The 22,964-nt window shown below is 64.8% G+C and overlaps 3 protein-coding genes across 15 annotated transcripts in view; 1 reads left to right on the top strand and 2 right to left on the bottom strand.

The window, feature by feature from the left end:
- Positions 1-294: 294 nt before the first annotated feature.
- Positions 295-8,376, bottom strand: AIPL1 (aryl hydrocarbon receptor interacting protein like 1). Of its 2 annotated transcripts, XM_038536452.1 has the most exons (6): positions 6,535-8,376; positions 5,808-5,987; positions 2,331-2,519; positions 1,507-1,683; positions 1,209-1,350; positions 424-626 (listed from the first exon to the last, which is right to left on the bottom strand). In XM_038536452.1, the coding sequence occupies exons 1-6, from the start codon at positions 6,628-6,630 to the stop codon at positions 424-426; spliced, it is 987 nt and encodes a 328-aa protein (XP_038392380.1). In that variant the 5' UTR covers positions 6,631-8,376. The 2 variants fall into 2 exon arrangements, with proteins under 2 accessions (XP_038392379.1, XP_038392380.1); XM_038536451.1 differs by lacking the exons at positions 5,808-5,987; positions 6,535-8,376 and having other exon boundaries at positions 295-626; positions 2,331-3,144.
- Positions 8,377-10,083: 1,707 nt separating this feature from the next.
- On the top strand, positions 10,084-14,386 carry PIMREG (PICALM interacting mitotic regulator). The gene is given in 6 exon segments (NM_001357196.1): positions 10,084-10,126; positions 10,443-10,759; positions 12,271-12,560; positions 12,959-13,054; positions 13,349-13,396; positions 13,484-14,386. Coding segments are annotated over 4 exon segments (702 nt in total). The 5' UTR covers positions 10,084-10,126; positions 10,443-10,477; the 3' UTR covers positions 13,383-13,396; positions 13,484-14,386.
- Positions 14,387-14,527: 141 nt separating this feature from the next.
- Positions 14,528-22,964, bottom strand: part of PITPNM3 (PITPNM family member 3) — a 60,660-nt gene continuing 52,223 nt past the window's right edge. For 11 of the 12 annotated variants that reach the window (XM_038536442.1, XM_038536447.1, XM_038536441.1 and 8 more), the window contains 3 exons: positions 21,070-21,253; positions 19,394-19,522; positions 14,528-18,303 (listed from right to left, as the gene is read on the bottom strand). In XM_038536442.1, the coding sequence (XP_038392370.1) occupies positions 18,001-18,303; positions 19,394-19,522; positions 21,070-21,253 (616 nt within the window). In that variant the 3' untranslated portion in view covers positions 14,528-18,000. Of the gene's footprint in view, positions 18,304-19,393; positions 19,523-21,069; positions 21,254-22,964 lie in introns of those variants that run through there. The other variant, XR_005359418.1, reaches the window with a different exon arrangement.

The following is a 22,964-nucleotide window of genomic DNA, read 5'->3' as shown; positions in this document are numbered from 1 at the left end:
TCTAGAGGATGGGTGTGGAGCTACAGAAATAACCAAGGGGAGGCTGAGGAGACTGAGGGAGGTTAGGAGAGGCTGGGGGAGGCCAGAGGAGGTAAGGGGAGGCCAGGGAGGCAAGGAGAGGATGGAGGAGGATGGAGGACATCAGGGGAGGCAGGAGAGACCAGAGGAGGCTGGGGAGTCCAGGGGAGGCTGGGGAGGCCAGGGGAGGCCACAGGAGGTAAGGGGAGGCCAGGAGATGCCAGGGAGCCTAGGGAAGGCAGGAGGAGGCTGGAGGAAGCCAGGGGAGACCAGGGAGGGAAGGGGAGGCAGAGGAGCCTGAGGGAGGCCAGGGGAGGCAGGAGAGGTCAGAGGAGGTAAGGGGAGGCTGGGGAGGCCAGGGGGAGTCCAGGGGAGGCTGGGGAGGCAGGGGAGGCCCCCTGCACCCTAGCCCAGCATGTTCCGGCAGCGCAGCCGCTCCTCCTCCCGCTTTTCCTCCAGGCGATTTTCCAGAAGCCGCAGCTCCCTGCGCACAGCCTTCCCCATGGATGGCTCCAGCTCCAGCACTTTCTGAAGGTCCGCCCTGGCCTCGGCCTCGTTCCACACCTCCGCGTGAGCCCGGGCGCGCACGTAGTAGGCCTTCACGATTCCTGAAGGGGATCAGCCCAGCTTTGAAGGCAGCCCCCGGGAGGCCAGGCCTCACCTGCCCACAAAACTCCTGGCCCTGACCGTGATCCTTAACTTTTCCGTATCCCTGAGCCACGGCCTGGACAGTAAACGGGGACGATTCTGGACCCACTCCTGTCCCTCGCGGGGACCCTGCTCATGTTCTCCCCCACAGGCTCCCCGAGGGCTCTGGGCCCCACCGCGTGCCTGCCCCCGCGGCTGCTCCAGGCGCCAGACCAGGCGAGGTGAGCAGTGAACCAGTGCCCGGTGTCCAGGAGGAGGGCGGCCGGGACCCAGCACAGCCCTCACCTCCGCACGAAACACCTGCTGGTGGGGAGGGGCCAGCGGCTGGTGGGAGTCCCAGCGGGTGGGTGTCTGAGCAGGACCGCCCCCCGCAGGCCCCACACTGCCCTGCTTGCACCTGTGTGCACCCTCCTGTTCTGTCCATACCTGCCCACTGCACCTGATTGCACCTGCCCCACCCCCCCACCCCGTTCCACACCTCGCACCTGCCTGCCCCTGCCCGCTCCGTCCCGCCCCACCCTGCCCCTGTCCCCGCCTCGCACCTGGGTGAAGCCGCAGGATGTCGCTAGTGTGCTCCAGCACCTCGTAGTACTCCTCCTTCTTCAGCAGACACTGGCAGTAGTTGAGAATCAAGGTGTTGATCAGCTTCTCCAGCTTTAGCCACTGCACCTCCCAGGGCTTCTCCTGCAGGGGGCAGGATGCCTGTCGTGAGCCAGGCCTGCCTGCCCCCCCAGCCCCGCAGTCACCCCCCCCACCCCGCAGCCTCTCCCCCCACCCCGCAGCCGCCCCCTCCGCCCCCTCGACCCCACAACTGCCCCTCGACCCCGCAGTGCCCCCAACCTTGGTCTGCAGGTTCCTCAGGCAGACGATGGCCTCCTGGTACTTGGTGGAGGCATCATTGTAGCGGCCCAGCTTGAAGAGCCGGTTCCCCTCTCCATGGAGGATGGGTACCGCCTGCATCTTCTCCTCATTGTTCAGGCTCCACGTCTCCCTCTGGTACTCACTTGGGGCCTCCACCTGCCCCAGGAGCCTGTGGTGAGGCGGGGACCCTGGCTACCCACACCCCCTGCGGCCTCTGCATGGTCCATGGGGTAGGAAAGCAGCACGAGCCCGTGGGCTGGGCCCATCCACAGACACAGGGGATGGAGCCCTGGGCCTGGGGCCTGTGCTAAAGCAGCACCTTTGTGCATGTTAGGAACACATGGCCCTTGTCAACATCAGACTTTGAATACTCAGAAGAGTCACCATACTTGTTTGTCCAGAACAAGACCCTTTATTGCCAACTGCCAGAAAAGCGTCACCCTAAAGGTTCAGGTGTACAAAGTCTATAATGTCCTTAGAGGTGACGCCCTTGTGCAGTGTGCAAACTGCACAACTGTCCGAGCAGGCCCACTAAGGCCCTTTATGGACACAGTTCTCTTATTTATCAGTTCACCCACGTAGCCCTCAGGCGGAACCTCATCCTTGGCTATCAACTGACTCGCAACCCGGGCTTGATGCTCTCCCACCACCCCACAAACAAGGGTGTGGCTCGTGAACCGTCTCATGCTCTAGGGAGAAGGCAGGTGATGCCCCAGGCCACTGCTCACCCGCTGCCCACCCCCCAACCCAGGCTCCCTGGGGCTGAGACCGCCCCCTGCACCCCCCTCCACCCCAGGGCACACCTGCAGCAGCTCTATCATGAAGATGAGGGGCTGCGGCTCCTTCTGTAGCTCGTCCAGGTCCTCGTAGCCCAGCGTGTGATAGGCAAACATGTTGGCCAAGCCGCACGTGTGTACATGCCACTCAGTGGGGTCCTTGCCCTCCGCCACCTGCCGCAGGCTCCGGGACAGGATGGGGTAGACTCCTGTGTGCTGGTGGGGAGACAGCGGATGGCACGGGCCCCTGTGCTCAGAGCCGGCCCGGCCCCCCTGCTCTCCGCCCCTGCCCACCCCTGCTATGAACTGTGGGTGCCTGTGCCCCTGGCAAACTCCTCCTGCTACAGCTGCCCGTCTCTCAGTGACCTGGCCAGGGAGGCACTTGTTCCCATCAGAGGGTGAGTGAGGGGGGCACCCCAGAGCCCAGGGAGACCGAGTAATGTGCATAAGGTCGCACAGCTGGGAACACAGAGCCCGGATTGCAGCATGCCTGTGGAGGACACATGGTGCCCGTGCTCGGCCCTGGCATACTTCTGTCCCCCAGGAGACTGGAGCCTGGGGGGGGTCTCTGGGCTGTGGGGGGAGGGGCAGCTCCAGGGGCTGGACTGGCCTCTTGCTGGTGCTACTGGGGATGAGCAGGGAGCCTGGGCTGCACCCTTGTGTGTGCACCTGTCCCAGTGCAGCCATCGTGGGTTAGAGGTGGGACAGATACACCCCTGCTCCAGGCTGGGTGGACAGGGGCGGGGAAATTAGCCCTGCAGGCCTCCGCTTCCCCATCCACAAGCTGTCTCCGAGAGCCCCCCCCCCCCCGCCTGCACGGGGTCAGCGACAGCCTGTCTCAGGCCCCCCTAGGCATCTGCAGGAGCCACTCAGTGCATCCCCTAAGTCAGGGAAGGTCAGCCTGCCCAGCCCCCCCCCACCTGCCAGGATTAGCCCAGAACACAGCTCGAGGCTCCTTCCTGACAGAAGCCACCAGATGGTCGTTAATGCCACAGGGATCGAGGCTGAACTAGGGAGGGAGAGCCCCCCCCCCCGCAACCCGGGGTGGCAGGCAGGAGGGGGAGGGGACGGCCCCCAGCTCCAGCTCGCAGGCCTGCCTCCCAAAAAGGGCACTGAGCCAGGGCCCGGGTCAGGTGGCTGCCCGGGCAAGAGACACCTGCATCCTAGGAGAAGCAGAACGGCGGGCAGCAAGAGGGCTCGGGGGGCACCAGGTGCTGGAGGAAGAGGAGGAGGAGGAAGGCCAGGGACAGATCCTGAGTCCTGTGCCCACTGGGCGGCAGCAGGAGGGCGGGGAGGGCAGGCCTGGTCCTGTGCTCCAACCCAGCCCACCTGCCTGGCACAGGGGTGGGCAGAACAGCAGAGCCACGCGTGGGGCTCCAGCCCCAGGGACTGGGACCCAGTTTATGAGCCGGGCCAGGGGCGCTGGGATCCCCACGCCTCTCCTGGGCTTCAAGGTCCCAGTGCAGCTCTGTGTACAGGGCTGTGTTGACACTGGAGGCTACAAGCTGGTCACAGACCACATTCTTCAGGTCTGCCTTTGTCCTATCCTTCATGTGTGCAGTCCTGGTCGACTAGGTAACCAACATTCAAATGCCAAGGGACTCAGATTTCTGGCTCATCCTAAAAGCTCAGGACCTCCGACCGCATGCCCGGCATCTGGCTAGAGCTGAGGACCAGCGGCCCCATTTGGACCAGGCGGATGATCTGCGGCCAGCCAGAGCTCCTGGCCCCCCGTGGAATTTGAGTCTGCAACCCTTGGCCTCGCAGTCCTGGGCTCCAGCACAAAATCCTGCAGACAGACCAGCATCCCGGATGCCACCTCTCTCCCTGCGGGTAGACCTGGAGAACTCCTACTCACCCTCCAATACCCAGTCCAACAGCATCTTGAAGATGATTCCTCAAGACCCTAAAGCGCTAGTTGCCCATGGCCTATGGCCCCACAGAGGCCTGCCCTCCCATATGTGCAGCTGCCCTGCACTGAAATTGCCTGAGCGTGCATGCCTCCCACAGGACTGGGTTCCTTCCAGGGCAGAGCTTGGTCTGTTACATTCCTTTTTTTTTTTTTTTTTTTTAATTTATGGTAGTCATCACACACACAGAGAGAGAGAGAGAGGCAGAGACACAGGCAGAGGGAGAAGCAGGCTCCATGCACTGGGATCCCGACGTGGGATTCGATCCTGGGTCTCCAGGATCGCGCCCTGGGCCAAAGGCAGGCGCCAAACCGCTGCGCCACCCAGGGATCCCCATGTTACATTCCTAACATACAGCCCGGTTCCAAGCTGGTGCCCAGGGAGTGTTTTCAGACAGACAGACACGCAGCAGGCACAGGACAGGCGGCTGCGTAGCGACGCCAAGACTGGATAATGAATAACATGGGTCGAGGGGACAGGAGGGTGAATTGGTTCCCAGGTGCGCAGATGGAGAAAGGGGGGTACATCGCGGGATAAACGGCTGCGGTAAGTGCATACAGGTGCGTGTGTGCATGTGTGCACGCGTGGGTCAGGAGGGGACACAGCGGGCTGTCAGAAACGCAGTGGTCACCACAGCACCGAGGTTGCCAGCCTGCGAGCCAGGCCGAGCCTCAGCTACCACGTGGCCCCAAGGTCAGAGCCACAAAGTCTGTCCTCCCATAAGCAAAGCCGGCAGATATCACCTCAAAGGACCCAACACCGCAAGGAAGCCATTGTCTGAAGACTGCTCATCACAACACAATTCACCTCTTGCTAAACCATCAGGACCGGTAGTGAACAGACGTAGCTCACCTGGTGTGTGCAGGTGACCCAAGATGCCAGGGAGGAGGCGGCGGGCCAGGCTGGGTCAGCTGTGAGGGGACTGCAGATCCCCCTGACCCTGACTCTTAACCCGTTTAACCCACAGCAGGTCACTTCCCTTCTCTGCCCCTTATGCGTCCTCATCAGTGAAACAGGGATGTTAGTGTTTGGAACTCCTCCAGCACATTCTAGAAGAGGCCTTCGCTCACCACCCCATCACCTATCCCCCCATTAATATCATCAATCATGATGTTGAGAACATTCCGATAATATTTCACAGACGTACACGTTAGTATTTGTGGACATGAGGAGGCGTGACCTAAACCATGTGGGGTGAGGGAGGAAAGTAGCAGGGGTGCAGGAAGCAGGCCTGGGTCCCAGGTGAGGTGGCTGCCGTGAGAGGGGGGTCATCAGGGGGCTTCCTTGTACCTTTTGCTGACTTTCCTATACATGTCAGGGTTTGTGTAGGACACGTTCATTTAAACGTCAGTGGGTCCGGCCATTTCCATGTGGGCCACGGAGCGGGGAGGCAAAGTCCCATGGGATCTGATGGCTGCACACGCAGTGGGGGGGGGCGAGGGGGCAGCGCTGGACCCCACCACCACACGGGCTGTCGGTTTGGGAGCATGTTGTTTTGAGGGTCTCTTCACCATCAGCGTGGCAGCGGGGGGAGCGATGCAGGTGGCCCCCCACGCAGGAGGCCGCGGCGAGTGTGGGCAGGCAACATACTTACAATAGAGTCGCACCAGAACTCGGCCACCTCGCCCACGCGCATGGATGTCAGCAGCACCTCCCAGACCTCCAGCTTGAACATGTTCCCGATGATGATGTGCATGGGATGGCCCACACGCTTGCTGTCGTCGATCACTGTCCGCGCCTCGTCGCATTTCGTTGTGCGGAAGTGAAAGATGACCTGATCACCAAGGGAGGGGACCCTGGTCTGAGACAGGCTCCCGCCGGCACTCACAGGGCTGCTCAGTCAGCTCACCGCAGGGCAACCCCCCCGCCACCCACACACAGCCCCTCCTGGGGGACCCTGTCCCTCTCTGGTGGCAGCAGTGGCAGCAGCAGCAGCAGTGGCACTGCAGTGGGGAAGTCCTTGCTTCCAGAGGCCCCAGATTGGAGGCCCTGGGCCCAGCCAGTCCGCCGTCCAGGGATGTCCATCAGAGACATATGGGTGAAACCAAGACTCCCAGGGCTTCTGCTTCTCACTCAACATTCGGGGCTCCAGAAAATCCCCAGAGCCCCCCACCATGTGCCCCACAGTTGACCCCACAGGATCAGAACTTTCCAGGGCACGGGCAGCATGTCAGAGCCTCCCTGATGCCCAGGTGCCAATGACCCTGGGCTGCCCACCTGGCCGTGTTCTGGCAAAGCCCATGGCGCAGTGGGGACGCAGAAGGGCTGCCTTGGAGCTTGGTGGGGGGGATCCCCCCCTGGACAGAGAGCAGCCCACTCACCCGGGACCCCGTGAGGAAGTTTGGGAGCTCGCCGGTGCCCCCGTGCAGAATGGTCTTCTTGACGCCTTCCACATTCAGGAGCAGAGCTGCATCCATGGCCAGGGATGGAGGGAGGTGTGTGCTTGGGCGCAGTAATCTCCCCAGGGACAGACACCTGGTGTGGGGATTGGCCCTGCCCCCCTGGGTGGGACAATAAGCCCTAAGCCGCAGCCAGGCCTCCTGACACCCCCTCCCGAGCAGAGCGTTTCCAGAGAAGATGGGTAGGGCACAACCGTGCGGTGCCTGGTGGCCCAGTCAAGGCCCTGCCGCCAGTCCCATCCCTGCCTCCCCTCTTTCCTGTTTCCTCCTCTTCTCCCCCCAGACTGTATGCCCCCCCCAGAGGAGGCGACACGGGGCGGGGGGAAGGGGGGAGAAGCAGGGATTCTGGGGGCTCTGAAACGGGTCAAGGGAGGGGACAGGGCTGGAGACAGTTGGGGCACTAGGGGCGGGCTGTGGGGTAGCTCTGCGCCCCCCTTTGGAGGGTCTCACCTCAGGGGTCTCTGAGCCCTGGGACCCAGGCACAGACCACCAGCGGGCCTGCCAGCACCTCCAGGCCCCTGGGATCAATGCCTTCAAGGCTCGGTGTTTGGCGCCACCTGGCGGCCAATGGAAGCGGCGGTGCAGGGGCTCTGAGGCCTGTCTCCCCGTGACCGCACACTGACACTGGGGCGCCCCAGGGCGGAGGTGGGGGTGGGGGGGAACACTGCATCGTCAGCCCCCCTCCCCCGTGCAAAGGGCTCTCCCTGCCTCTCCCATCCCAACTGGTGCCCCCAGCTGTCTGCCACCCTCCAAAAGCCTGTTTTCCCCACGGAGATTGGAAGATCCCCTCCCCTGCGCCCCCTAGGAAGCTGAGGGGCCCAGCCCCTCCAGGACCCCCCCAGGAGCCATCAGCACAGGGGGGGCCCAGCCTGAGCCCCCACACCCAGCCCCAGGGTCCAGCCCCTCCGGGTGCCCTCCCAGCTGGGGGGCAAGGGCACAGGGCACAGGGGTCGTGGCCTCTGCTTCACCCTCCTCGAGGGTCCTAATGCACAGGGCGCAGGGATGGGCATCTCGGTGTGGCAAGTACAGAGAAAACAAAAGTGATTGCCACAAAGGCGGAAGGAGGGGGAGAGGAGGAGGGCAGTCACGCGGGGTGGGGGCTGCTCCCAGGGTTCTGGCCCTGTTGTCCCCGCCACCATGACGGTTACATGGCCGTTTGCTTTCACATACGCACTATACTAGACCCTTCGTGTCAGGCACTTTGCTGCCAGCGATGGTTGCTTCCTCCCCTGTAGCAGGTGCAAAGGCACTGGGCACTGCCGGGGTCCAGCTGATAGATCTGGCCCCTCCGTGGGCAGAGGTGGGAGTGGGCTGCGGCCAGATGCTCGGGCCACTGCCTCCACATGGGCCCCCAGACGAACCTCCTAACGGCCCCCAGGAAGACAGAGCTGTCTATGCCCACCGCTCCTCGAGCCCACTGAAGGCTCTGCAGGGCCTCAGGATCCGCGCCGGCTCCTTCTCCACCCGACAGCCTTGGGGGGAGGTGGTGCTGGGGACGGGTCTTCTGTCCCTCACCCGCCTTCTTCACCCCGAGCTCCACACGGTCCTGGCATTTCACATGTTTAGGGTCTGCTCCTTCCAGCCCTGAGCATCCCACAGGGTCCGGAAACTGCTGGACTTACTGCCCTTGGCCTGGAGCCCCCAGGGTGGGGCAGGGTGGGACAGGCCCCCTTCCATCCTCCATCCTTCTCCTCCTCTCCGGTGGAGGCCACGGTTGGACCCCGAGAGCGTCCTCCTGGGACTGGCGCTCTTTCCTTACAAGGAGGAGCTGGAGCCCCTGTGCCCCCTCCCCAGCTAGGAGCCCCCCCCCCCCCGCAGCCCCACCCTCACCCACTCCACCCCCGCAGCCCCCCCCAGCTCTGCACCCGCACAGGATAAGGGAGAGCTTCTCATTCACAAGAAAACGTTTCTCCCTCCTCCCCACGTTGCCATGGCCACTGCTGGGGCAGGGGGACTTTCCGAGGGACCAGGTGGGAGGCCCCAAACGCGCCAGGCAAGCCCCCTCCACGCCCCTCAAACCTGAGGAGGTCGCGCCATCAAAGCCCACGCGCTCAGGTTGCAAAGCCAGAGACACCACCGGGCCTGGGCTCCGCGCGGACTCTGTACCCGGATTGGAGGGACAGCCGCCCTCCTGTGCCAGTGCTGTCCCCCGAAATGACGATGAAAATACCGCCTCAGTCCTGGGCTCGCCGTAGGGGCTGGACAGAGCGGGCTGCCCTGCGACGCTCCCAGGACCCAGCTCAGGGAGCCCACTGGTCCCCGCCGTCCTCGCGTTCCTCGCCCGGCGAGCTCGTGTCCCCGACCATGACCGCGCTTGCTTCCCCCTCCTGTGTCACGGGGGAAAGGCGAGAACTGCCCCGATCTGTGCGGCCCCTGCGGCCCACCTCGACCTCCGCGGCCCACACTCGGCCTCCGCGCGGGAAAGCGGGGCCTGCGGGCACAGCAGCCTCCCTGGCGCGCGGCGGCGGCTTGCGGGGTCCGGCCGTGAAACAGCAAACCCGAAAATCAAAGCGCAGCACTCAGGGTGCAGTCCTGTCTCCGGAAACGTCTGTCTCACTGACAGGCCTGAGGGTGGGGTGCCGCCCTGGGTGCTGGCCCCTCTGCGCCGGGACCCCCTCGCCCCCACCCCGCAGAGTCTTGCTCCACTGGCCTCTTCTTTAGGCCTGAGCGGTCAAGGGCACGAGGTGCCATCGCTGGTCCTTTGGGTCACTGACGCCCTAAATCTGAGGAGGGGGCGCAGGGACCCGGGTCCCAGACACCGGGAATCCTACCGTCCACAAACTGAAGCCCACCGGGGCCCAGCCCAGCCTGGCCTCCCTGGACTCCAGTTTCCCCGTCTACTCCTTGGCTGCGAGGAGGGTCCTCTGAAGCCATCCCCGAAGCGCTGGGTGGGGTTGGGGGCGCGCGCGCGGCCCCAGCCGCGGGGAGAGGGGACTCTAAGGCCGACGGGTGGGGTCATCCAACAGGGGACAGAGAGACGAAGGGGGAAGGGGGGCGCTGGCGGAGACACCCCCCAGAGGTCAGCAGCCTGGAAGCAGGGGCTGGGGGGGCTGCCCTGAGGTCGCGGGAAAGAGGGAGGGCAGGGTGCGGAGCTTGCTGGGATGCTGCTTGTCTGGGGGGCTGCACTGGAGGCCAGGGGTGAGGGGGTGCCGCGGCCTGTCCCGCCCTCCCGAACCTTCCAGGCTCCCGAGTGCAAGTGGTGCGTCTGGGGACCCGAGCCAGGCTCGCAGACTCCGCTCCGCGGCGCTGCAACCCCGAGGAGACGCCCTCTCCGGGCGGGGCGCGTGACCCCCGAGCCCACCCGGCGGGGCGGCCGGGGCAGGAATGGGGCAGCCAACCAATGGGAGGCCGGCGTTCCCGGCCGCGCGCGCGGGGGCCAATCGGAGCCCGGGCTGAGGGGCCGCGGCCAATCAGCTGCGAGGACGGTCCCGGGGGCGGCTCCGCGCGGAGTTTCAAACCCGCCGGGTGGGCGCGGAGCCGGTGCGGGCGTGCGGCAGGCGCGGCGGGCCCCTGGGTCAGTGCGGCCCTTCGGCCTCGGTCCCCACGGGCCTGGCCGGGGCGGGGGGCTGGGTCAGGGCGGGCGCGCAGGTGGGTGGGGGCGTCTGGGGACTGCGAGATGCAAATGGATGGCGGGGTCCGGGCAGGGGCGCGAAAGCGCGGCGGAGGGAGCCCTAGCCCGGAAGGCCCGGCCTGCTGTCCACCCTACGCCTCTCCCAGGAGAGTGACCCCTCTTCCAGGAAGCACCCCAGGGACCCCCGCGCCCGCCCGAGCAGCCTGTGCGCACTGGGGCCCGGGATGCCCTGCTGACCTGCCTTTGGCCTCCTCCCCAGCATCTGGTGGGCCGAACAGACGCTGGACCAGGCCGATGGCTTCCAAGTGGCCAGGCGTGGGGGCCTCCGGGCGGCAGGACCGAGAGCAGCTGCAGGAGCCCGAGGTGGTGCTGCGCGCCGCTGGCCATCCAGACATCTCCTGCGGGGCCCTGGGCTCCCTGTGCAGACAGTTCCAGAGGAGGCTGCCCCTGCGAGCGGTCAGCCTCAACCTGGGGGCGGGGCCCTCCTGGAAACGCCTGGAAAGCCCCGAGCCAGGGCAGCAGGGCCTCCAGGCGGCGGCTCGCTCTGCTAAGAACGCACTGGGTGCTGTGTCCCAGGTAATGTGGGTGATGCGAACTGTCCCTTCACCCAGGGCCTCCCGGGTGCCAGACGGCCGGTGCCTGCGAGGGCCCCGGAGGAGGCCACCGGGAGGTGGGGGTCGGGCTTTGTGGTTGCACCCCAGTGCTGGCTTTGCCTGGGCTCAACTAGCAGTGGTCTGAGTGAATGGAAACGCTGCCGTAGAGGAACCAGGGCCCCACCGTGCAAGGTGACCAACCTGCGTAGTAACAGGGTGGCACACCAGGGCATGACAGGGAAGTGGGGTTTCCTGAGGGGGCCACCACGGAATCACCTGCAGAGGGGCAGTGAAATAGTGTGAGTCCACATCCAGGGAGGAAGGAGGCACAGAAGAGAAATCTGGGTGTGGCCAGAGGGCAGAGAGAGAGGAGGGGGAGGGCAGGGGTCCCCAGGAGGGGAGGGCAGGGGTTCCTGGGGAGGGGGAGGGCAGAGGTCCTGGGGAGGGGGAAGGCAGGGGTGGGTCCCCCATGAGGGAGAAGGCAGGGGTCCCTGGGAGGGGAGGGCAGGGGTCCCAAGGCTGGAGGTGTTTAGACTCTCCCAAGAGTCAATGGGGAGGATTTCAACAGCATTAGAATTGGGCCCGATTAGCAGGACCCGCCATTCAGCTGGTTGGTAGGGGTGCAGGGGCCTGGGGGTCTGGCCTCACAGGGGCTCCAAAGGCAGGTCTGCAGGGATTTGTGTGACACACATGGCATGAAGATGTCACATGTAGATGTGAGGTACCTGTGGGCTCTTCAGGTGAACAGGTGTTCCAGCCCGAAAATGGGAGATGGTGTCACCTAGAAAGGACAGAGCCCAAGGAGACAATGGAGGGAGTATCCCCTTGGGGTCTGATTGGGGATTGGAAATCACAGGCGAGAACCTGCGGACAGACCCTCTGCTGGGAGGTCTCTGAGCCAAGCCCCAGTGCTCATCCCTCCCTGGGAAGATGGTTTTCCTCCTGGGGCCCGGGGCCATGGAATGAGAGGGTCTGACATGGCCATGCCACTCACCACATGCAACTCAGGTCTCGTTCTAACCCCTGGACACCGGCCTCCAGGGCAGACGCTCTGGGCCAGAAGAGCCTCACAGCCCCCCAGGTGGGTACGGGAGACCCAAGAGCTGGGGCTTGCTCCCCGGGGCAGTGGGGGCCCCAGAGGGGTTCCCAGCCCCTTAGGAAAAACCTGCACCTGCATGGACAGTGAATGCACATGTGAGGGCGGAGGCAGGTCTTGGAGGCCAGGCCAGGCATGTGGGCCTGCTGTGCGTGCCACAGTCGTCAATGGGTCATCACGGGTTGTCACAGGTCCCGGAAGAGGGTTTGGACGTGGCCAAGGCTTTCGTTCCCTGGGTGGCTCCGAGCAGGCTCCTACAGCGGCCTGTTTCCCGTGGACTCATCCACACCCATCCTCACCACCCCCAGGCTCGGAGCTGTGGGTGTCTGCAGCCCAGAGACTCCGGGGTAGCTCACCCCTGCTTTGTCTCTGCTCACCTTTCCCTGCATCTGTCACAGAGGATCCAGGAGTCCTGCCAAAGCGGCACCAGGTGGCTGGTGGAGACCCAGGTGAAGGCCAGGAGGCGGAGAGGGCCACAGAAGGGCAGCAGCCCCCCAGCGCACAGCCTGAGCCAGAAGGGCGGCCGACTGCCTGGCACCGTCCCCGCCTACTTGAGCCTGGGCCCCTGGGAGGACTGCCACCGGCCCTCTGCCCACGGGGGCCCACGTGCCTACCCAGGACGGCGGTTCAGGAGGGACGCTGCCCTCCGGAGCCCCTACTCATCGACGGAGCCCCTGTGCTCCCCCAGGTAGGAGGACAGTGTTCTGCCGCGGCTAGTGGGGGTGCCCAGGCAGCTGGGGTGTGTCCCCAGGGCCTTAGTTCCCTGTGTGTCAAAGACGTGCGCTGGGCTCTGATGGGGCCACAGCCACCCCCGACCACCCTTAGCCCAAAAGCACGTTCTAAAGCCACCTGGGGGCTGAGGCTCCTATTCCAAGGGGGCAGCAGGGCTCCCCCCTGCCCTGCAAGGTTACCTGCCCTTGACCTTATGGGCCTCGAGCCCTCTGTTTGCAGGTACTCCAGGGCGTGGGCAGGTCGCTTCCTGGGGGGAGGGGGTGGGGTTGGCAAACTGTTCCCAGGGTATCTCCCCACTCTGTGCCACCAAGGGGCCTGGGTACCAGTCTTGGGGGTGGCTTTTCCTCCTTCCAGCGAGTCTGACAGTGACCTAGAGCCCGTGGGAGCAGGACTTCAGCACCTCCGGAAGCTGTCCCAAGAGCTGGACGAGGCCATTGTGGCTGCAGAGGGGTGAGCTGGCATTTTCAGGCAGGCCTCTGACCCCTGTTCTGTGACCCCAGGCCGTGTGACCTCAGCCCGACCCCTCGCTGAGCCTCACCCACTCCTCTGAGACCTCCGGGGATCAAATCAAAAGTTTCATTGTGCGTGGCTGTCTGGGTGCAGTGGACGCTGCCCATTCAGACAGTGGGCACCACGGGCCCCCGGGCAGCCAGCTGGCTCTGAGCACGTGGCGGGAGGCTCCCTCCTGCCCTATAGCACCAATGGCACCTGACCTGTACCCCCTCCCCCGGCCCCCGTCTCTAGCAGTGACATGACCGTGTCTCTCATCCGTGACTGAGGACGTGCCTTCAGGTAACACCCTCCTCCCAGGCATCTTTCCTGGTTCCTCCCCCTCCCCCCCCCACGCACAAACACCTGCACAAACACTTGCACAAACAGGATCTTTTTCGGAAAACCCTGCAGAGTTGATGGGCCCTGCAGAGCAGGAAGTGTGCAAGACTCCCTGCCTGCCCGGAGCCAGAGCCGCTGACCTCACCGACCGTGTCCCCAGCCCGGCCCAGCAGGCCCCCGAGGAGCAGGAGCCACCTTCCAACTCCCCGTTCCCGGGGTGGCAGGCGGGGCTCGGGGGGAGACGATGGTGCCCCCGCCTCCCCTGTCTGGAGCACAGCGGCAGGCACGCAGGGAGCTCTGGATGGCATGGAGCCCGCCACACTCGGCCACCATGCCCTCGTACTAGGATCTGTGTGTCCCCACGCGCTCCCAGGGAGGGCTCAGGGGGTGTGGGCTGCTCAGGGGCTCTGTTCCTGCCCCAGCCACGCCTGGACCTGCTCGTGGCCTCCCGTGACCTGCTCGTACCACCTGTGACCCGCCCATGACCACACGTGACCACTCATGACCTGCCGGTGACTGCCCGCCAGCCCAAGTCACATGGAGGGAGATGCGGGGATGCTCGGTCACACTCCTCCCCATGAGGCTCGGAAATGCATCATCCCACACACACGTCAACTGTGGCTGCATCACAGAGCTCTGGCACCCAAAGGTCCTGGAAACTCTGAGCTGTGTTCCCAGGAGGGGAGCTGCCCGGGCCCTGGGGACCCCAGCTGCCATCCCTGCAGTCCCCACCAGAGCCCTGGGGGCCCCTCCAGCCCATGGATCCCCGTCTGTGCTTAGCTCAGGGCACTGGTGGGTGCGGGGAGGGGCAACCCTGCTCTCAGCCATCTCTGCCTTCGGTAAATTATTTAAGGCATCTGCTTTGTCATTTTATTACAAACACCCTGGTATGTGACTTCTTCCCCGGATAACGCTGCTCTTTTGTAATAAAGACTCAGCTTCTGCATGTGACACCTGCTCTGTCTGCCCCTCCTCACTCACCCCCACACGCAGGGCTCCATCCACGTGGCCGGGTCCCTGGCTCAGGGTGGGGACCCCCTAGCAACGACGATGACAGGTTTCTCCACGTGGCCCAGAACCAAGCACGTGCCCTTTAAAGGCAAAGAAGGTTTTTATTTCAGTGACAACATTCGAGAGTAAAAACCAGCTCACGTCAAAAACAAGACCGGGTGTAAAAATCTCCGAACGCCATTAATGCCGTGTGTGCATCTTGTTAGAAATCTGGTATTTTACAATTTCTTTTTCTAACGGATGTTTGTACAAGGCAGCCATGAGGAAGAGGAGAAACCGTCTTGGAGCACAGGACCGTCCACCACGGGTAACACTGAGTCACACGGAGGAACCATCGGACAACGGATGAGACCAGACAGGCTGCCACCATGGAGCGAACAGAGAAGCACAGTGGGGTTCCGGGGGGAGGGGCGGCCCCCCCACAGTGAGCCACCTCCCATCCTGCCCCTCCCTGACGTCACCCACCACCGGTCCACTGCAGTGAGGGTGGGGTCAGCCTGTTTCCTCCTGGCCATCCCAGGGCCTGCATTTACCCTAGCTGTGATTTTTAAGGAAAATCCCCCCCACCCCACCCCCCACCCTGCGCCAAGCCCAGAGGTCAGGGGAAGGGGGAGGGGTTGTGTCTTTTGGCTGAGCCAGAGAAAACAGGTTTGCAGAGCACTTGGCACCCAAACCCCCGGGAATGGGCGAGGACGTTGGTTATTTAAGGCGGGGTCAGGCTGCGGGGCTCCTCCGCTGTCAGGGTGCCCCCTCCAGGCCCGGTGGCACCTGGGCTGGGTGGGGAGTGTCCATGCTGAACCCGCACCACCTGCTTTCTCTGAAAAATTGGCGCCACGTTTTGCCTGGAGGACACATGGGGGGGTGGGTTGTACTCAATCTGGGCTCCAAGGTCATTAGGATAGAGCTTGAGGGCCACGAGTTGCAGCTCCCCACCCTTTCAGAGAGCCAACCCCCCACCACCACCACCTCTGGAGCCGCCCCACGCCCAGGCATCCCCACACACGGAGAGATTCTATTTTCCTAAATGTGTTTTGTGGAGCCGAAGGGAGTGCAAATCCTCAGAGGAGGCACCCTGACCACCACCCCGCCCGCCAGGGTGCGTGCAGAGGAGGCAGCAGGCAGGCCCTCCCACAGGAACAGCCCCCCCCCCCCCCACGTCGGGAAGAACAAACATGCCACATGGGAACAAGGAGCTTTGGTCAGGCAGGAAGACAGGTTCCAGGGCCCGGGAGCCGGCGGACGGGAATAGGACAGGGCCTCTAGGACATGGCCACACCGGGTCACGGGGCAGGGCAGGGAACAGCAGCAGCACCCCCCCCCCTTTGTTTCTCTCCTATGGAAGTAGACGGATGAAAGTGAACAAACCACTGGTGCAGGGAGTGCGCATGGGTCGCGGAGTTGCCGTGGGAGCAGCCACGCTGGCACCCCCATGGGGTTGCTGGTGGCCCCTGGGTACCACGTCCCTCCAGCAGCCAGGCAGGCGTGAGTCCTGCAAGCAGGGAACTCCAGGAAGGACAGGGGCAGCCACCCCAGCTCTAGACCGCAGGCCATGGGACCCAGACAGACAGAACCGGCTCGTGGGCTGCAGCCTCCCTGGGGGGCCTGGCATTCTCCGTCCTCCCTCCCAGCCTGGCGTCGCGGGGCAGAGGAAGCCTAACTCAGGAAGAAGCAACATCTCCTGAGGACTTTACCACCCAGGCCAACATCGGCAGCTTCACCCAGGGACGGGGTGCAGCATCAGGATCAGGGCAAGGACCGCCCGCACTCCACCCAGGGCGGACGTGGGAACAGGTGGGAAGGGTGAGGGTAGAAGTGGCTGCACCTGGGGAGCGGGCGCCTCGAGAGCCCCCGGAGTGGCTGTGGAAGGGACAGCCACGCACCCAGCTGCCAGGCGCAGGGCCACAGATGAAGCTGCTCAGGCTCAGGCGCTAACGGCCTAGAGAAGACGTGTGGTGTGGTAGTGGGGCGGTGGCGGGAGCTGGACCCCTTCGGCCCGCAGGGCACCCACCTGCCGGGCAATTCACAGGGTGTTCCGGCTGCTCCCACCAGCAGCCGCCGCCGTCGGGGAGCACACAGGCCACTCGGGAGCTGCAAGAGGTAGACACTGGGCGGAAGCGACACGGGGCCCACGGGGATGCCGGCTGTGGATGCGGACGGGTGTCTTGGGCTCTGGGGCAGCCCCACCGGACGGACGACAGACATAGGCCTGGAGGAGGAGGCGCTGCACCCGCTCGGGGATGGCCCGAGGGGCCCAGAGCAGGGGCTGCTGGGCACACAGGGCCTCTGCAGCAGGACAGCATGGGCAGGCTCTGAGCCCCCTCCGCAACCCCGGGAGCCAGGCCCTGCCAACACAGGGGCCTCGCCAGGGTGAGCGTAGGGCACCACACCAAGCCCAGGAGCAGCGGGATGGAAGGGAGTACAACAGTTTGAGCCAAAATCACACGAAGGCCCCAGCGTGCTGGCATCTCTGTGGCCCCAGGAACCAACAGGGGGAAGCCAGTGTGAGCAGAGCTGGGGAGGCTGAGCCCGGTCGCAGCCCTCTGGGGCCCTGTCCCCCTTCCAGGGACATGTGGTGGGGGCATCAGTGCAAGTACACGGGCTGTCCGCCTCCCTCCCCCTGAGTCCCCAGGGCCCCTCTTGCAGGCTGCGTGCAAGGTTGTGCACTGACTGAGGGCCTCCGAGGCCGCAAACACTCGGGGAGCTCAGTTGCAAGGTTGCCTGGAGTCACAAATCCATACCAGCCTCGTGGGGGGACCCGTCCAGTTCTGAACAGGAGGCAGGGCCCAGGGAGGGCCAGGGTAGGCTCCCAGCTGGGCCGGACCCCAGGGCTGCAGCCTCATGGGGAAGATGCCAGGCAGGGACCACCCCCACCCCCGGCCCTGGGAATAGGAACCACTGTCCTCACAGGCCGCTGCGGGAAAATGGTGACAACACCAAGGGTGACATGGGGGCAATGGACAGCTGCAGGAGGACAGACCCTCAGCACCAGACCCCACCCCCCCAGCCTCGGATGGACACCGCAAATGCAGGAGGACCCTGGGGATATCCTCTCATGCCCACAAAGTGGCTCCTCGGCCACGGGAAATTGGGGTCCAGGATGAGGAGCACCCCTCGTCCTTCCCTCAGCCCACCGGGAGGCTGCACCTGCCAGCGGCCGATGGCCCCTGGTCTGGGGGCTTCTCCCTCCAGGGCCCACCTGGCACCTCTGAAGCCTCGGGACCTGCAGGATGGTCGACTTGGTCAAGCCCTCCTGCCACGGGCAGCCCAGCCCCCAGGGTCACACACACACCGGCCCTGACAGGGGCTTGTGGCCACGGGCGCCGCACAGGGAGGCAGCCGCGGCTGCGCACAGACCCTGGGGTCCCGCCCCTACCCCTCAGCCGGGGGAGCCCCGCGCCCCACACGCGGCAGGGTTGCTCCCCGCCTCGGGTGGACACTTCTGGACAGACACGGGAGGGAAAAAGCAGGAAAAGGCCTGTCTCAGGGAACAGCTGCCCCTCCCGGCCCGCAGGCAGCTGGCAGGGCACCCCCCTGCTCCACGCACAGCCCTGCCTTCAGGGCACCGACTGGAACTTGGGGGGCCCGCGTGCCCAGCTGAGCGCACCCAGGGGCCGCTCGTGGTCCTTGTCAGACTCCGGCTGGCTCTGCGCCCGCTCGGGCTTGGGGTTGGCGGGCGGGTCTGGCTGCTGCACGGACATGGTCCTGCGCAGGTGGTTGCGCTTCCGCAGGAACTCTGGCTGAGCGTGGAGGCCGAAGCTGCCCTTGCGCAGGACCATGCGCGGGTTGTTCTTCTTGGGGCGTGCGCGGTGGCCGGCCTCCAGCACCGCCAGGTGCGCGGCGTAGCCCTCGCTCAGGAACTGTGGAGGGGACAGGCGTCAGGTTGGCGGGGGCCCGTCCTGCTGCCCACCATGCCCTGACCCTGCGTGCCCTAAGCGGGGCCCTCTGGCTCTGCCCTGGAGCCCCGGGGAGACGGGGAGCTCACTACCTCTTGCACTTCCCTGCCCGGCTTTGAACATCTGAGCACTTGCGATTGGACCTGTGGGGCGAGCCCCCCATGCTGCCCACTTGCCACCAAAACCGCAAACGCAAGATTGGCCATTGCCCGGCCCCTGCCCCACAGAACTGCATCAATCCTGCCCCCATGCTGCCCTCCCGCTGCGACCTCAGACCCCTGCTCCTCAGAGAGTGGGCAGGGGGCCAGCACAGCAGAACCTGGACCCCAGTAGGGAAACTCTGCTCCCACCCGGGGGCACCTCTCCTGACCTGGCCCCCACCCGGGGGTCTCCATCCCTGACCCGGTTCCCACTCAGGATCACCTCCATCCCTAATATGTCTCCTACCCCAGGGCACCTGCATCCCTGACCCGGCCCCCCACCCAGGAGTCTCCTCCACCTCCGACCCAGCCCTCACCCAGGGGTCTCCTCCACCCCTGACCCGGCTCCCACCTGGGGTCTCCTCCATCCCTGACCCAGCCTCCACCCGGGGTCACCACCATCCCTGACCCGGCCCCCACCCCAGGGCACCTCCATCCCTGACTCGGCCCCCACCCAGGGGTCTCTTCCATCCCCAACCCGGTTCCCACTTGGAGTCTCCTCCATCCCCGACCCGGCTCCCACCCCGGAGCCACCCCATCCCCGACCCGGCTCCCACCCCAGGGCACCTCCATCCCTGACCCAGGACCCATCCCAGGGCCTTCATCAATGACCTACACCTGCTTTAAGTCCCTGTCCTTCCTTAGGCCTCTGTCTGCCAACATCTCCCTCCACCCACTGGCCCCAGTGACGTGACCTCTGAGTCCAGCAGGGTCTCCCCTGTGCCCAGCACAGGGCCTGGGCCAGGGCAGGACACCAGCCCTTGAGGACTGACAGAAGGAAAACAAAAGAACACACCATGGATGCCCCCCAACTTCCCCAGCCCACTGCCACCCTCCCGCCCCCTGCCACCCACCTGGCACTGGGTTTGGTACTTCTTGGAGGGCCGGCCCACGATGAAGATCTGGGAGGGCGGCAGCCCCAGCACGCTGTACACAGAGATGTCCTTCGTGGAGCCGTAAGCCGCGCTGATTTTGATGAAGCACTGGAATGCAGAGGGGCTCGTGGAGGATGGCCTGGCGCCCCCCGCCAGGCAAGCCCTGGGCCCCTGGGCCCCTGGGCCCTGCAGTGCCCCTCCCACCCCACCCTGCACCCCAGGCCAGTGCCACCGTGGCATCTGCTGACCCTGGGCCAGGACTGGATGCCAGTTCCGTGTGGCCCCCTGCCCCCCTGCAGTCCACGCCACCCCAGGTAGGGGGTGGTCCACACAGCTGCCCACGTGCCTCCCCACCCAGCCACTCCGGCACCCACCCACCTGACACGCTCACCCTGCAATGGCCCATGGCGGCCCCACCAGCGCTGGGAGGACCTCTTGTACCCAGGGGTGACCCATCGACACCCTCGGCCTCCACCCCGACTTCCTGAAGGACAGTGGCCTCCAGACCAAACCCGGGGCTGCCCCTCTGGGATCTGAACAACTGCATCTCCCACACCCTGACACAGCCCTGCCCTTCCCTCACCCGTCCCTCCTGGGCAGGAGCCCCCATACACCCTGCCCATCCCCACGACCTCCAGCTGAACCCCACTGGGCCTTGCCCTTGCTGGGCCTCCCTGCCTCCCCCCACACCCACCGTGGGGACTGGTCTCAAACCCTAAGTAGTCACTTCTGCTGCCCAGCTCCACACTCCTCTGTGGCTCCCCACTGCCCTCAGCAGAGTTTACGGTCAGTTTATGGTCAGCCTGGTTTTCAGGGTTTTCAAGGCCTCTCGACTTTCAGAGTCCTGAAGACCCCCAGGCCTCTGCTCCCCCTTGACCTGGGTCTGCGACCCTGTACACGCAGGCCTCTGGGATGCCCGTGGCTCTGGGCACATCCCTGTCCTTTCTTTACCTCGGTGCCTTTGCACACACGGGTTTTTTGTCCACCTGGCACACTCGGGACTCAGCTCCAAAGGCACCTCCTCCTAGGAGCCCTCCATGCCCTCTCTGGGGAAAGCCCCATCTGTCCTCTGGAGTGGGGTGAGCAGATGTGAGGACGGCAGGCTCCACACTAGGTCCCGCACCTGCCGAGCAGCTCTGGGGCAGCTTACACCCACCGTCGCTGCTGCAGAAGCGAAAGGGCACAGCCGGGCTCCCACATAGCTGTGCCTGCAGGCCCCACATCTGCATTTCCCACGATTTCCACGTCATGAAACATGACCCTCCTTGCATCTTCCCCAACCACCTAAAGCCATGAGGACCGTTCCTTGGCCCTGGGGTGGGAGGACACCAGGCAGGGGGCTGCGTCCTGCCCTAGGCCCTCATGGGCGACCCCTGCTCCACATTGGGAGACCCACCCAGGGTCAGCGCTCCAGGAGAACAGCAGGTACTGAACAGAGCGGAGGGGCCACTCGGGCGTCCTTGGGGTGAATCACGAGACCCCAGGGGGAGGAGATAGAGGAGGAAGGTATGAGTGCGAGGTCGCTGGCGAGTCCTGGAGCCTCCGTGCTCCTCCCATCCCTGCTGTCCCCACCATCCCCGCGGGGTGTGGGGCTCCCAGTGAGATGCCCCCGGGTGCAGGGGTGTGGGGGCCCCATGCCTGCGGCAGGCACTCACCTCCTGCACCAGGTTCCGCAGGAAGATGGCCTTCTGCCGCAGCGGGTCGTGCACCAGCCCGTCCGAGAAGAAGATCATGCCCTGTGGGAAGTTGTGCTGCGACAGCCATGACATCACCCGCTGCTTCTGCATGTCTGGCCGCCCCGTGATGTACAGGATCAGGTAGCCCAGGTCCTGCCAGTGCCTACGGGCACATGGGCCACGTGGACGCCATGGTGGGGTTGCCCGGGCCACAACAGCCATCCTCCCTGCAGTCCCCACCCTGCGGCCCCCACCCCTGCAGCCCCCACCCCCACCTGGCAGCCCCTTTCCCCTGCCCTGCAGCCCTCCTGAGGAGCCCCAGGAAGAACCTGCTGGAAGGACTCCAAAGCCACACTCAGAGCCCCTGGAGTCCTGGCCATGTCCCCAGATGTCCCACAGGCAGCACTCACTGTCCCCTCTGCCCATCCCCTCCCCGGGGCCTCCCGTGGCCCTCAGGTTTCCTCGCCTAAGAGAAGCCCTGAGTCCTGCTTCCTGCTCCAGCCCTGAACACCTCTCCCACCAGCAGGATCTGACCCCAACTCCACCTAGGGCGCTCACAGCACCCCGACTCCACTCCACCTGGGCGACCCCCCCCCCCCCAGGACCCATCTGTATGGAGGGGGCAGAGACGGCTGCAGAGCACTCTCCCCAGGCCTCCGGGACAAACCCCAGACATGCCGGGCAGGACAGCGGGCTGCATGGTGGGCACTGTTTCCACGGCGGCCTCTGTAAACCCCAGAGTGAGCCCCACTGCTCTGCCACCTGAAGCCATCCCGGCCCCCTGTGTCCTGAGGGAGGTCTCACAGCCTCTGTGCCCCCCGTACCCCGAGGCCAGCCATGCTCTGCCCTGGGGCATCTGTCCTCCAGCCGCACCCAGCAGCTGAGTGGCCCCCAAGCCCTGTATCCACAGCTGCCAAGCCCCCACAACGGCCTGCATGCCTTCCTCTCTCATTCCCATCCCCCTGGCCTTCAGGGCCCCCTCCTCCAGGAAGCTTTCCTGCTTCCCAAGTAAAATCAGCACTCTCTCTCCTCTCTGCGCTGTCACAGCACATGCTCCTCAGAGACCAGGGGTTTCCAAATCTAGAAGGTGACCCATGAGATTCGAGGAGACTTTGTAATAAAGCACAGGCCCAGGTGTCACCCCTGGGGACTCTGGGGAGCTCTGAGCTGGGTCCCAGGAGTCTGCTTCTGATGAGTAGCGACGTTTACAGAGCATCGGCAGGGCCCAGAAAACACAGGACAGGGCACCACAGCATCCCCTGCCTGGCTATGGGGGCACTGACTCACCGAAGGTGGGACACAGACACCGTAGGAGGAATGAACGCCCCCCGGGGGAGCTGGACATCGTCTAGGGCCTGTTCCTGCAGGGCCGGGGCATCTAGGGGTCCACTGGCCCTGGGGGCCCCACACAGGCTGCTGTGCCCTCCCCACAGTGACCCCTGATCCTGCTCCATCCTGCTCTCGGATGTGTGGACTCCCGGACATGACAGTTTCTCCTGCCTGTGACTTGTTTTCCCCACAGTTTCTCCCTCTAGGAGATCTGTCTGCCTCGATGCCCAGCGGGAGCATAGAAGGAGCAGGAAGGAGGGTGGGGTGGAGTCAGGAAGGGAGGAGGGAGGTGGGAGGCAGGGAAGGAGGCAGGGAGGGAGAGAGGCAGGGGTGAGGGCAGGGGTGGAGGCAGGGGTGGAGGCAGGGAGGGAAGACTACAGTACCTCTCTTGCTTTTCTATGGGCAAGACCTTCCCGCATCTTTGTCACCAGACACACCCCTACCCTGCCCTAATCTGGCCCCAGAGTCCAGCTGCCCTGACACTGTCCCTGTCACCTCTGTGTCATCCTTCCCATCCCCCCACCCCTGCATCCCTCCTCCCCGTC

Source organism: Canis lupus, chromosome 5 (assembly GCF_011100685.1).
Source record: "Canis lupus familiaris isolate Mischka breed German Shepherd chromosome 5, alternate assembly UU_Cfam_GSD_1.0, whole genome shotgun sequence".
In the NCBI taxonomy this organism is placed as follows: Eukaryota; Metazoa; Chordata; class Mammalia; order Carnivora; family Canidae; genus Canis; species Canis lupus.
Note: the sequence above shows the minus strand (reverse complement) of the source record. Positions and strands in the feature narration are given on the sequence as shown.

Excerpts from the sequence above, each read along its gene's own strand:
- AIPL1 (XM_038536451.1), bottom strand. The coding sequence starts at position 2,990 with ATGGCTGCACTGGGACAGGTGCACACACAAGGGTGCAGCCCAGGCTCC. Across the intron at positions 1,684-2,330 it reads TCATGATAGAGCTGCTGCAG|GTGGAGGCCCCAAGTGAGTA; the intron begins GTGTGCCCTGGG and ends CTCCTGGGGCAG. Across the intron at positions 627-1,208 it reads CATCCTGCGGCTTCACCCAG|GAATCGTGAAGGCCTACTAC; the intron begins GTGCGAGGCGGG and ends GATCCCCTTCAG.